This window comes from Calidris pugnax, unplaced genomic scaffold, assembly GCF_001431845.1.
Source record: "Calidris pugnax isolate Ruff unplaced genomic scaffold, ASM143184v1 scaffold36, whole genome shotgun sequence".
NCBI classification, from domain to species: domain Eukaryota; kingdom Metazoa; phylum Chordata; class Aves; order Charadriiformes; family Scolopacidae; genus Calidris; species Calidris pugnax.
Window position 1 is genome coordinate 390925 of NW_015090825.1, and position 13386 is coordinate 404310.

The 13386-nt window shown below is 42.2% G+C and overlaps 1 protein-coding gene across 2 annotated transcripts; it reads right to left on the reverse strand.

Annotated features, from left to right (window-relative positions):
• Positions 1-3894: 3894 nt before the first annotated feature.
• Positions 3895-11374, reverse strand: LOC106886844 (natural killer cells antigen CD94-like). 2 transcript variants are annotated; one of them, XM_014940091.1, is made up of 6 exons: positions 11106-11374; positions 9563-9661; positions 7838-7924; positions 7409-7563; positions 5467-5579; positions 3895-5109 (listed from the first exon to the last, which is right to left on the reverse strand). In XM_014940091.1, the coding sequence occupies exons 1-6, from the start codon at positions 11230-11232 to the stop codon at positions 4989-4991; spliced, it is 702 nt and encodes a 233-aa protein (XP_014795577.1). In that variant the 5' UTR covers positions 11233-11374; the 3' UTR covers positions 3895-4988. The 2 variants fall into 2 exon arrangements, with proteins under 2 accessions (XP_014795577.1, XP_014795575.1); XM_014940089.1 differs by lacking the exon at positions 3895-5109 and adding an exon at positions 5122-5356 and having other exon boundaries at positions 11106-11355.
• Positions 11375-13386: the final 2012 nt, after the last annotated feature.

Here is a 13386-nt window from a genome sequence, read left to right on the forward strand (position 1 = left end):
ATTGTCATTGTCTACCATTGGGCAGCAAGTCCAAAGAGCAAGCTTCTGCCATACCTTGGTTGATGTTCAAAGACATGTAGTGTCTGACTGGATGTTGTGGCAGGGGATTTAAATGAGCGTATCCATCCTCTTCCTCTGTATTCATATGCATTGTCCGAGAACTCATTCGTGGTTCAGTAATGGTCCTCTTAAAAGACGGACTGAACGATTTGTGAAAGAGAAGCAAAAAGAAAAGCAGAAAGAGGGAGGGGATAGGAGAATGAGTCACACTTCAAATGCCCTAAGGCATTCTTATTCAAGTATTATGTGTGACTCCTCCCTTTCCTCCCTCAGGGATGGAACTCCTCTCTTCCCACTCATCACATCTCACCCTGGGTCTGGGACATGTAGAGATGACACAAGTCCCAGTAAAAGTATGGTCTGGTAGCTCCCCTCTTTTCAATTTAACCTTCCCACAACTTTCATCTCCTTTGAACATTCCACATTTTAAGACAGAACAAACACCTTTGATTCATCTCAGAGGCAGACTAACTTCAGCTGCAAATAGCTGCTGAAGCTATTTAATCACACAGAGGAGGCAGAAGTGCTGTCCACGGTCTAATGTCGTCTTCTCAGTGGGAGAAGTGGGAAATCAGGGTGTGGGTAAAAAGGCACAGACAGGATTTAACAAATAAGAGAAGCGAGCCCTTGTGGCAAGGGCTAGCCACATACTGGACTGACCTAGCAAGAGTGCAGCTAGCAGAGCAAAGGAGGTGATGGAGTTCTCCATCACTTCTGAATATGTAGCTAGAGAACTATGTCCAGTTTTGGGCTCCCCATTAAAAAAAAAATAAAAAATTTAAAAAATCCCATCAAATACATAAATGCTAAAACCAGTCAAGAAGGGACCCATAAAGATGCTTAGGAGCTGGAGCACTTGATTTACAGGGGCAGACTCTGGCAACTGGATTTGTTCAGCCTGGAGAAGAGAAAGCTAAGGAGAATCCAACTGCAATCTCTCACTGCATAAAGGGGCTATGGAGAAGATGGGGCCAGAGTCTTAGAGGTGTACAGTAAAAGGACAAGAAGTAGGGTGGTCAGATATAAGAAGAGGTGTCCAGACAGGGTGTGTCATCTCTGTCACTGGAGATTTTCTGAACTTGACTAGATAGGGACTGGACTAATCTGATCTAGCTTTGAAATTAGACCTGCTGGGCAGGAGTTTGGACCAGAGGGACTTCAGAGGTCCCTCCCAGATTGAATCTTTCCATGACAACTATGAGTATGAAGGGAAGACTCACTAATGATTTTTAGGGGGGAATGCCCAAAGGAACCTGAAGTAGCATCATCTGTTCCCCTTTCTTGTAACTTGGAGAGAAAAACTTAGAAAGTGAGAAACAGACTGAATAATACTTTTTTTTAGTAACTCAAATTCTCTGCACCACCCAACTTCAGTAGGAGCCCCTTTTTCTTTTTGCAAAGCCCTGCTCACACCTTGCTGGCCTTTCTGCACAGTGCTGTGCACTCTCCCCTTTTTCCTCTGGAAGTTTCCCTACCAGGAGGACGTAGGATGTATCAAAGTCACCATGTAAAGAGAGAAGTTTCAGAAAGGTTGGCACCTCACCTGCTGCCTCAGATGTTTCAGATGAGTAGTTGTTTATTTAATTTAACACAGAAAAAAATACAAAAACTGATGAAGTGAAGGCAAAGACAGAGTGAAGGACCACACTCCATGGACAAAATTATACCAGTTGAGAGATCATGTTAAGGAGAGAAGATACTGTGGGAAAGACCAGGGCAGACTTAGACTGATGTGATAGTGAGATTGTGTGACTGGAAACTTGTCATTAGAGATGCTTGAGCCAGATTGAGACCTGTGTCAAGGAGTCTGGCCATCCCCAGGAAAAGACACACGGCAGAGCCATGGTGTCTTAAGTGCCATTGTTTGAAAGGAACCTCTGGAAGTCATGTGGTTCAACCTCCTGTTCACAGCTGGGGTAGCTTTGAACTGATGAAGGTGCCCAAGGGCTTGTCCAGTCAAGTTCGCACAGTCTCCAAGGTCGGAGATCTCCCAGCCTCTCTGAATACCCATCCTATGTTTGGTCACCTCCACTGTGAAGAAAGTTCTCCTTGTGTCTAACTGGGATTTCCTACTATGGTTTCTGTTAGTTGCCTCTAGTAGTGCTCTAATCAGCCCTGGCAGAGTGTAGGTATGAATATGGGGACAAGATAGAGGGCCCCAAAGGAGCACTTGCTGATAAAGAGCTGGTCCCATGTCTGCCATTCAGCTGTGCTCTTGGGCACCTTCTTGTACCCTTTTAGTCACCTCTTAGTGATTTAAAAGCACATCAGTGAAAGATGTTATAAGGCTTAATTTGTTTAAGATTCTGATTTGAAAAACAAAGAACATAGAAGGAAGATCCAAGAACAGATGAGCATCAGATTCTTTAGTGAATTGGCTGAACTTCACAGGGTGGGCGTCTTCTTTCTTGCTTTCTACAGACAGTGTCTGTGAACACAGATTTTCATCATATTATTTAGCATCTTGCTGACAATGCATTTCAGCCTGTGAGCACTGGCATCTACTGGCAAGTCTGAACCCCCTCCAGGGCAGCTGCTGTGCTCATGACAAGGATGATGGAGGCCATTGGGAACAAGAGAGGATGCACTGGAGGGCCTGGAGCAGAGAATGTAGTGGAGGATGTGAAGAAGCACTGTGCAGCCAGGGTGTTTGGTTCAACTCTGTTATTTCTGAAGCCGCCTTCCAGACATACATGAACTCTGTTTTTTCCTATCCAGCAGCTCCTCCCGTGGCTCCTCTCATTTCTCTGTCTTTGTTATCTCATTGTAGATGGGCAAATGTAAAGCTGCCATGCCTCCACTTCAGAATGGCACTACTCATTCCCCAATGCACCCCTTTATTCACTTTGCCCCCATCTCCTTCACTGTCCGTGTCCTGTTTGAAGGGATGTTGAAGCCAACAACTCGTCTTTAGTTCTGAAACCTTTCAAAATTTATGAAGTCTCAGGATCTGCCAAGGGCTTTACTCTCACACAATATATAATACTGGGTTTTATTTTCCATACAAAATGTGCTTCAAAAGAACCACTTCTCCAAACTTCCCAGTGCCAGAGAAAGATTGTGGACCTTCCCTACCCCCAAAGATAGTGGACTTCCCTGAGCAGCTTGTGTCTTGGACTCCATCTGTGTGTAGGCAGGAGAACTTTGACAACATTTAAAATAGAAGGCAGACTGGATGAAATAATAAATTTGCTTTAATTTAAAATACTAGATACTATAAATTGTTCCTTCTGGAATGCGCTGCTCTTAACAGGAGAAAAGCCCTTTCCAAGCTGCGGGGGCCAAATGGAGTTCACTATATAAAGATATGGAAATAGTTTACAAAGATCATCCAGCCATAGAAAAGAAAGAAAGAAAGGTACCCTGGAAGTTACCACCACTGACTGCAGTAATGGGGAATGCTCCCTAAAAAGTCACACCAGACAGCGCACAGGAAACCCATGTTTTCACGATGCAGCCATCAAACAGTGGAATACAGCAGATTGCTAGGAAAAAATCAAGAGTCAATTTATGGGAAGAAAAAGAGGTAAAGCGTGGCAGCGTAGAAGCCTGCTGTGAATTATTTTTTTCAAGTTGAGTGGGTTGAACCAGATGAAACATTGTACCTTCCTTGCATTGTACCTTGCACTTCCTACTGCAATAGTAAGGAATTCTAGATAGTTAACTGGTATTTGCATCCATAAATTAAGACTTGGCTCTACTGAGTATAGTGAATTGATTCAGCTCACAAATATCTTTCGGCACATTGGGACAAAGGTTTCATTTTTAACCAAGGAACCGCTTCAATCTTTGAGAGTATTTTCCAATGAAATGTTAAATATTAAAGACATATTATTATTTTTTCATTTATTTTTAGGAAAGTCTCCAAATACTAAGGCATATACACATAGACATAAGGAATATATATACAAGGAATATGTGCGTATGTAATACAAACCAGATGCTGACATACAGAACTTCAAAGAACTCCTGCAATGAAACTCCACCCAGAAAAGTGGAGGCATCATATTCTTTCAAGAAGTATGACAAGTGCTTTAATAACACATGATGCATAGCACTTACCTTGGACTCCAGAGAACCCAAACAGTGTAGATATAATACAAGAGGTCAAGTAAGATTTGTGGCAATGGATTCTGCATCAGTTTGAGTGACTGTGTGTAGCTCTGAATGGAACACATAACTATTATCCTCCCTGTTATTCGCACAGCAATTAACACTATGGTTGCATTGAAGTTATTCAGGTAATGTTTTAATTCAGCCATGACATTTGACTCTACTTTTAATAGAAATTGTTTCAAGACATTCCCTGTAGTCTTCTGAAAATATATATTTTTTTCTATAAATGTTAATGCATATGTGAAAAGAATTTTATGGATTAATAGAGCCTTGCATTCTTTCTGTATCTCTATACCTTAAACAGGGGAACAGAGAGAAGAATAGATTTAGGAAAGAAGGTATGCCTTGGCAAACTGATCTAGAAGAGAATTATGGGTGGAGAGTAGTTAGTGTGTAGAGTAAGTAACTCAGACAGTAAATTATCAAGGATGCAGCTGGTTTATGACTGCCAGGTGTTAGCGTAAAGTGCTGATTAAAGCTCAAGAAATATAGAGACCTACAAGAATGTGTGGCTGTCAACCTAAAGAGACACACAATACTCATTGCTTGACTGTAGCTAATTCCTTCATGTTGCTTCTTAGGCCTGTGGTTTTTAGCTTTGTAGTATTTTTTTCTCTCTCTCATTTGTGAGCCAGGGAGGGAAAATGCAGGCAAAGAGGAAGATTTGATCTCTAATGACCTGTCCATTTGAATCACTATTCTGAGAAAACTGCATGCTAAACAAACAAAAATAAAAATACATTTAAAAGTTCCAGTTCCTAAAGCTGGTATCTCACAGCAGCAGATCCCACATCCCTTCTTGCAATGCCTCTTCAGGTGAAATGAACGGCCCCTTTCTCACAGATCCATAATTGCTTTGTTGAACAGGAGTGGCTGGCATAAATAATCTGTCCATAGACAGAAGCACAGAAGATGTTGTCATATAACACGGCCCTAGAAAACGAAAAGATATGGCTTAATGATGTCCCAATGACATCATGTGATCTATATTTGGACCATTTCTAATCGTACTGATTTGTCACTGGAATGCAGAGTTATTTTCCCCTTGGAGCTATTTCATTTGTGCTAAGTGGTCCTCTTGTGTCTGGTGCATGTGATGGAGCTGTACTTTGCCACCCGTTGTTCCTTACACAGGACACGAATTCAGACCTCCATAGCAGATGCTATGATCTCCACGCTCCTTTGTCATTGCACATGTGACAAACACGGGAAAGAGGAAACACAGGTTTCATATAATTTACTGGGGCCCATCAGATAGAACCATACTGGTCCTAAGTTATGAAGGCTTACCGTTTTGTCACTTCTTTTGAAAAAGCCGTTCCATCCTCCCAGTACCAGCCATTCCTTTCGTGTACGTATGATAATCCAACCCAGTAGAGCTGTGAATCCTGTGGCAGAGAAACCTGTAGGTGTGGGAAAATCATCACAATATTTCAAAAATAAGACCCAAGTTCTTGTATCTTGCAGCTGTGAAAGTTCTGCAACCTAAGGAGATAGCTCTTGCTCAATAGGAGAGTAACACGTTGTCCATGCTTGCTCTCCATGAGGCAGTGCTGACGGCTCTAATTATAGGATCATTCAAATACCGTTGTTTGTTGAATTGTGACAAGACAAATGCACTGTGGATCTGTGAAAACACTGCTTTTTCAAAGGAAAAAGAAAAAAAAAAAAAGGCAGCTTTATCTGGTCTGCCTTTAGGTGTCTATGCTGCCTTCAGATATCTGCAGTATAGATACAAATATGGGAGCACCAGTTAAGACCCAGTTAGAGTCAGCAGAGATCTGGCCAACGGATCCAATGGAGCCTGAGAAGTGATTCATCTCACCCAATGGGAGTGCTACTGAATAGTGACTGCGTTGGCCAGATTTCCCACTGACTGTACAGAAGTAGCCTGGGGAAGGAGCTCTGAAGTTGCAGACCTCTTACACTGCAGATGCCTGAAGTCAGGTGAGATGAATCCCAGCCTAGAGGGCAGAGCCTGTTGCCTAAATGCAGCCCTCCAACAGCTTTTGAGATTCTCCAGCCTCTCTGAGGTCTTTGCATATGGTTGATAGAGAAGACCCAGAACCTACGGGAGAACTGTGCCTTGCTGAGGTCAAGGAGAGGACCCTTGGGCATGTCAGATAGCCCTAGAAACCTATGCTTAGGCACCTGAAAGAGGTTCCTCAGCATCTTAGCCTGTTCAGATCTTTCAGATGCTCTACTGCTGCTTTGTAGCATGCTTAGGGACTCGTACAAAATCTAAAATCCACAGCTGGCATAACCTTGCCTGGCCTCAGTATGGCTGCAGCTGCCTATAGTAATCATGGAAGAAAAAGCAAGCACCCAGACATCTGAAATCAAACTATCCAGGGATTTATACAGCATACGAAAAGCATCTCTTGAATTCAGCACTGAAGTTGTGGTATTCCGGTGTCTCGCAACTGTGAGCCATGATCCTGACCTCAGGATGCCACTAAACTCAATAATAAAGCATTTCTCCAATTCCTATTTTATCTCTACCCTTTAAAAAGCTTTATGTGGTAAAAAGACAACAAGGACATTTGGGCTTTGTGTAAGCTGTTGAAAAAGAGGTTCCCAGATATGTGTGTACATAAAAGGAAAAATAGGGTCTTAACAGCAAATTACAGATCTTTCATTATTCAGAAAAAACAAACAAACAAAAAAACAACAAAAAACCCAAACTAAATGAGTAAGACTAGTAAATATTTTTCAGTTGTCATAATATAATCATCTGCTGTGACATGATTAACACCACTCTGTGAGGGATGACACAAGGTCAGAAAACAACCTGTAGTAGTCACTTGGCACTGCAGGGTGCAAATGACAGTACCACGGTGAATTGGCCACTCTCCCAGATTTCACGTTGATGTGGGTTTGATGCTGGGACCCCCTCCATAAGACTTGTGGAAAGAGACAATGGAAACATGCCTTCTCTGTGGTGGCTCTCTCCTCTGTGGTATAATGCACAATTTGTTTTCTTTGTGAAAACCTAAGCATTAGCTATTAAAGTATTTTATACAATGGCTTATTCTATTTCTCCTAATACACAGTTTGACTATTTCCCACAGCTCACAGTTTAGAAAGTGTCCCAAGTTGTGACAATCTTGTGACTTGCAGGAAGGCTACTGGACCCGGACAAAACTAAATACAAGCACTGTAAACGATCAAACTCATTTCTGCCTACAAGTTAAAACGTGACATAAAAGAATGCATGAGGTTAAGACTGTACCATCTTTGCTGTGTCTTTCAGCACAAGAAGAGTGGCGTTCCTCGAGGAGCAGAACTCCTGGCTTTGCTTCCATGTTTTCCTCTCCTTTGAAATGTAGAAGCAGCTGTCAGCTCCGCTGTTTACCCAGCTGGCTGGACAGACGGCACATTTTGTCCCTAGAAATCAGAAAAAGTATTAGGCAGGTCTGTGAGGAATACAGGGGCTTGAGTGAGAAGAGTTTAAGGGCAGCCATGAATCAGCCCAGCTCTTCAGGGGTGAAAGACAAGTTGTTTTGCAGGTTAGTGTGCACACACTCACAACTCACATACTACCACAGTTAAAAACAGACACTACCCGACCAGATCTTTTCCCTCTGATTTTATAGTCCCTCAGTCAATGGCCTCTGAAAAGGAGGTGATTTGCGTTTATTTACGTGGCAACCGCATTTACCGTTTTTCTCCTTCCCTTCCAAACACAACGCTTCCCTCATTTCCCGCAGCTTCTTTCCTTCCTCAGGATCCTTGGAAACCTGAAAAACTGAAAGGCATGGAAGCGTTGATCAAAGATTTTTTAAAAAAAGCTTTTAACTTTATTTTGTTGCTTTTGGCATTCTTTTAATTTTTGTCTACTTCATTTGTATGTCCACCATTGTGTGTACATCATCCGCATTGTCTTCACCAGGAGAGTTGTGCAGCACTGGAAGAAATCACCGGGAAAGTGGGGGGCATCTCCACCCTTGAAGATTTTCAAAAGTCATCTTGACAAAGCTACAGATTACTTTATCTGGGGTTGGTGATAGTCCAGCTTTGAATAGTGGGGACTAATGGGTGGGTGTCAGACTAGAAACCTAAAGAATTCCCTCTGAGTTAACATTTCAGTGATGCCATGGACCACCCTGAGTGTTCATCCTGGGCGCTCGCAACTGCTTTCCTCCTTCCAAAAAGGCACTGGGGACTCTCTGCCTCTGCTTCCAAATGTAATGTGCCATCATCTTTTGTCATTAATTGAAATGTTGCTGCGGAAAATCTGCTGTAATCGTTAGGCAAATGCACCAGTCACAGTGATTTGATGCCAGGATTGCCCTCCCTGCAAAAAGCTTTCAAACCAAGAAGAGGGAACCGGGAAATATTCCAGTAACAGTCACGGGGGGGCACCATTATCCAGAGAGTGTGGCTAACGAGATGAGTTTCTACCTGTGCAAACTCATCATTTCAGAAATGGATTAGGGTTAAGGTGAGGGTTAGGGTTTGTCAGTGGTTAGGGTAAGGGTTAGGTATATACATTAAGGCTGGGATTAGGTTTAAGGTTGGAGTTAGGGTTAGAAGTGGGGCTAGAGTCATTATGATTATGGTTAGGCATTAGATGTTACCTGTAAAGTTATGATTTAGGTTTGGGGTTGGGGTTAGGTTTAGGAGTTAGGTTTATGCTTAGGCATACGGATTGGGATAGGGTTAGGGATAAACTTTAGTGTTAGGATTAGGGTTGTTAAGGTTAGGCATTAGGTTTAGGGTTAGAGTCAGTTAGATTTAGGTATTGCATTAGGATTAGTGTAACCCTTAGGGTTAGGGTAACTATAAATGCAGATATTAGTGATTAGTTTGAAGAAGAGGAGCCTGAGGGGAGACCTCATTGCCCTCTACAGCTCCCTGAAAGGAGGGTGTAGAGAGGTGGGGGTTGGCCTCTTCTCCCAAGGGAATAATGACAGGACCAGAGGAAATGGTCTAAAGTTGTGTCAGGGGAGGTTTAGATTAGATATTAGGAAGAATTACTCTACTGAGAGAGTGGTCAGGCACTGGAACAGCCTGCCCAGGGAGGTGGTGGAGTCACCACTGGAGGTATTTAATAAACATGTAGACGTGGCACTTCAGGGCATGCTCTAGTGCCCAAAATTGTTATGTTGGGGTTTATTTTGTGTGTGTCTGGAATGGAATCGATGATCTCAAAGATCCCTTCCAACCATGAAGATTCTGTGTGATTCTGTGACCCCAAGTGACCTGTGCTGACAATGATTTGTGGGGGGATTTTTGTGGCAGAGCTGTACTGCTGCCCTTCTTGCTGGATTATTTCCATTGGAAGAAACCCGGACACCAGGGAAAGTTTTCTGGGGTGAGAAGAAGTAGTTGTACAGCTGGAATTCACTCCAACAGCCACATGTCCAGACACAGCAGTACTTACACAGGGCCAACAGGGCTACCAGCCCCGACAGCAACACCAGGCACAACACGAGGAAAACAAAGGCCACTGTCCGCCATATGGAAGACGAGGAAGAGGCTCCTGAGACAAATAAAAAACCCATTCAGCAACAAAACCAACGGCTTTCCTCACCACGCAGTGGTCCTACCTCCTCTCTGACAGCAGCAGTTCACCTTTATACCTTCTTACACCTTCTGCAGAGCAGTGCTTGTTATCACTCTTCTGAATTTCCTGGAGTTATTTTAAGAAAATACCTATTTATCCACTGAGATTATTTAATAACTGAGGCTCTAGTGTTTTAAAATAAAAATTCTTCTCATGAGATAGTAAATGGATTATATTTTGCAGTTCCCACAGTCCTGGAAATAATAAAACAACCTCTAAGACTTCTCCACCGTGTAAAGGGAAAATTACCATCTAGCTCTGAATAATTACTTCTAGAACCTGTGATTGGGATTTCTAAATGACTGCAATGTTTGAACATTAAACTGTGAACATTAAACATTAAACTTGATCAGACTTTAGAGCTGTTGAGCAAAAGATTGGAAAAGATAAACTATAGCCATCCCTCCCAGCCGAATTTAGTCATAAGTCTATCTACTTTACCTGGTCTCTGTGCATATCAAAAAGCCATTTTAAGAGCTTGCCAACCTATTCATTTCCAGGAAGCTCTGCCCCTAGATCACACTCACTAATATTTTATCCTTAGATTTTTGACTGTTGCTTCTCAACAGCTTCTCCTCCATCCTCCTTGTCAAGTGATCATTCTCAATGGATAGTCCTAGATCTTTTCCACACAGCACCAGCGTGATGTTAATTTATGTCTTTTTCTACCCTGCCCAGCATGATCTTTCTTTTCCAGATAGCACCAGGGTGATGTTAATTTAGTCTTTTTCTACCCTGCCCAGCATGATCTTTATTTCACACACAGTGTGAATTGCTGAGCCACGGCAACAGTACTCAAGTGATCATTTTATGGTCTCAGACATTCCATGGGCACAATACAATGCCTTAGTTAACACCCAGCTTTTTATAGAAAAACTTTGAGTATAAACAAATAAAAACATATACACCCATACAGTATATAGTGAATATACTTTCACTATTATAAGTAATAAACAGAGCACCTTTCTACTCCCCACAACTGAGTAAATTGCTTCCATTTCCAAGGCACTCATTATCTGATACAGTGCCTTCCTCTCTTGTAGAGCCTTGCTGTAATAAATGAGTCCTACCAAAATAATAAAAAAAAATCTATAGAAAGGTGAAATTTGTCTTCTGTGTGGAAGTAAATGGGAAAAGTAATTGGAGTAAAGATAAGCTTCAGAAAAAATATCATCTCTGTTCAGAAACTATTGCACGCAAGACTCCATTATGATTATTGTCTCTGTTGTTTCCTTGAACATTTATCTAGGAACATACTATAAAGTTTAAAGGGATTATATAGTAAACAACATGACTATGTAAATTGAAGTTATATGAAGTTATGATCTAGATAGAAAACCTAATTTCCATCTGTACTTACTGTCTACTCTGACACAACTGGCCGGAGCCTTGAATGTAGAACATTTGTTGCTGCTCGAATATCCAGAAGTAATAACTGAAGCTGAGGGTCGTAAATTTAAAGCGGTGTAGCCTTCCTCATCCTCCATCTCCAGCTCATCACACTTCTGTCTGCAACAGGAGCGCTTTGGGAGTAAGGGCACACTGCAGTGAGACCAGTGCTGGAGCCACGGGAATGGTTCACGTTTCAGGATTTCCAGTGAAACCACGGAGGAAGCTGGCTCTGTTCTGATTACTGTGTCATACTAAAAATGTAATGTATTGAAAGCAAGTTAAGGACACTGTCAAGGATGTGTGTTTTCTTCCTGGATGCAAAGACCAGGAGTCTTGGTTCCTGGCTAGAACCTAAGACTGTTTCATTTAACTATCCACCTGATCAGACCCTGTAAATACAGAAAACATCAGAATTTTCTACCTCCTCAAAATAAGATGCTCTAGAAATAGTTGCTATTTTGAGTTAAGGTGTGAAAGATATCTGTTCATATATCAGGGCACAAATAGCACCCAACAGGAATGGGCTGCCCAGGGAAGCGATTGAACCTCCATCCCTGGAGGTATTCAAAAGACAGGTTGACATAGTGCTTAGAGACATGGTTTAGGGATGTGAGTTTTTTTGTTTTTGTCAGAGTTACGTTGATGGTTGGACTAGATGATCTTAAGGTCCCTTCCAACCTAGACAGTTCTATGATTCTAACAGCTGCACAGAGAGCAATAGGCTACATTCCCATTCACTGTTATGAAATAAATGAAAAATGAAATTATTGTGCAAAAATTCTCTGAAACAAATGCTAGAAGGGGAAAAGCTGAGCTAAAAGGATGGTGAGGCCTGGTGCTTGGCAGGATTCAAGTGACCACTCACTCAGCCTGCGTCAGGGAAAGACCAGACCACGCTGAAGACCTCTCTGCTGTTGCACTGTACGCAGAAGTCACTGTGCAGGAGTGGCTTATCCATCCTCTCCCTCCATCTCTAGCTCTCTGCAGTGGCTGGCTCCAGTGTTGAGCTGTAGTTCTTACACATCTTCAGCAACCAACTCTCCTTAACCGAGCACTTGCCCAGACACGATGAGTCACGTCGTGGTGACAGGGTGAGTCAGGAGGAAATTGTGAGAGAGGGGAATTTCTGTGTAGCTGTTCATGTTCTTGTGTGTAAAGTTCAGAGTCTCCCGCTTGCAAAATAATATCCACAGACTGGAAATACACTGTAATGACTGGGGTATTCATCCTGCCTTGCTGTGCAGATAATAGATTTTTTTCAGGGTAGAAATACCTCTGGCTGCATGTATTTCTTGCATTATATCTTACCTGCATGCAAAGCATGGAAGGTGGAAAAGTTGGGAATAAAAGGTACCTACAGTCAATTTTGTTACACAGAGAGGCACACAAGGAATAGCAGGCACCGCATGCTCATGGTGTACCCATAATATCCTCATAAAAACCCACACTAAATATGGTGCAAAAATACTTGTCTAGTGGGCCTGAAAACTGTATGTTGGCACCTTACTGTGAAAAGGGCTTTTCTGCAGATAACTGGGAGCCAAGTGTGTCTATATTACTGAACTTCATTGCAAGTTTTCATGACAGTAACCTCCTCACTCTTAGCAGCAACTTCATGTAATGAATTGCCTTTGGGAAAACTTTTCTCCAACCTGATCTTACTTCTGCAAAGGAAACAGGAGGTAAAGTAATTTTCTTGTATTCTTTTGTTAGCTCTGTATTCAATAAGCAGTCTGTTAATTATATCACTTCTTTTTTTGAGCCTTCTTTTAAAACAGATCCTGCTGTAAGAACAGAGGTAACAAAAGTTGTTAGGTGGGGCTTCATCATCATGCTCTCTGTTCTTGTAAAGGTCCAGGGCAGAGAAAATTTCTCATTTCTTCAGACTAAAATGAAAAAGAAAAATAAGCTAAGGAAGAAGTTTGGGTCTACATTTGAACACAGCAGGTCTACAAATGTTTGTCAGCAGGCTGAGCAAAATGGCTGGGTTTATTAACCAGAATGTGACCTTTCAAATTGCCTTATCTGGAGTCTATGACTTGGGGGGGATGTGGGGAGGAATGGAATTTAGACATGGGAAACATGCTGTTGTAAAGAACTGTGATTCAAAAAAGCCAACACACGAACAAGTCCCTTCCTATGTCTTGTCATCTGTGAGGAAAAGCTCCTTTGAGTGGCAAAGGGGATACAGCCAGCGCGTCCTTAAGCCCCATCTGGTTGCAGCACCACAAGAGCATGTCATCTGCCAG

Bases quoted from the DNA above. Each gene is read 5' to 3' on its own strand.
- LOC106886844 (XM_014940091.1), bottom strand. From the start codon at position 11,232: ATGGAGGATGAGGAAGGCTACACCGCTTTAAATTTACGACCCTCAGCT. The intron at 7,564-7,837 runs GTAAATGCGGTT...TCTGATTTCTAG, and splicing joins GGAAGGGAAGGAGAAAAACG to GGACAAAATGTGCCGTCTGT. The intron at 5,580-7,408 runs GTACAGTCTTAA...CCACACCTACAG, and splicing joins TGAAAGACACAGCAAAGATG to GTTTCTCTGCCACAGGATTC.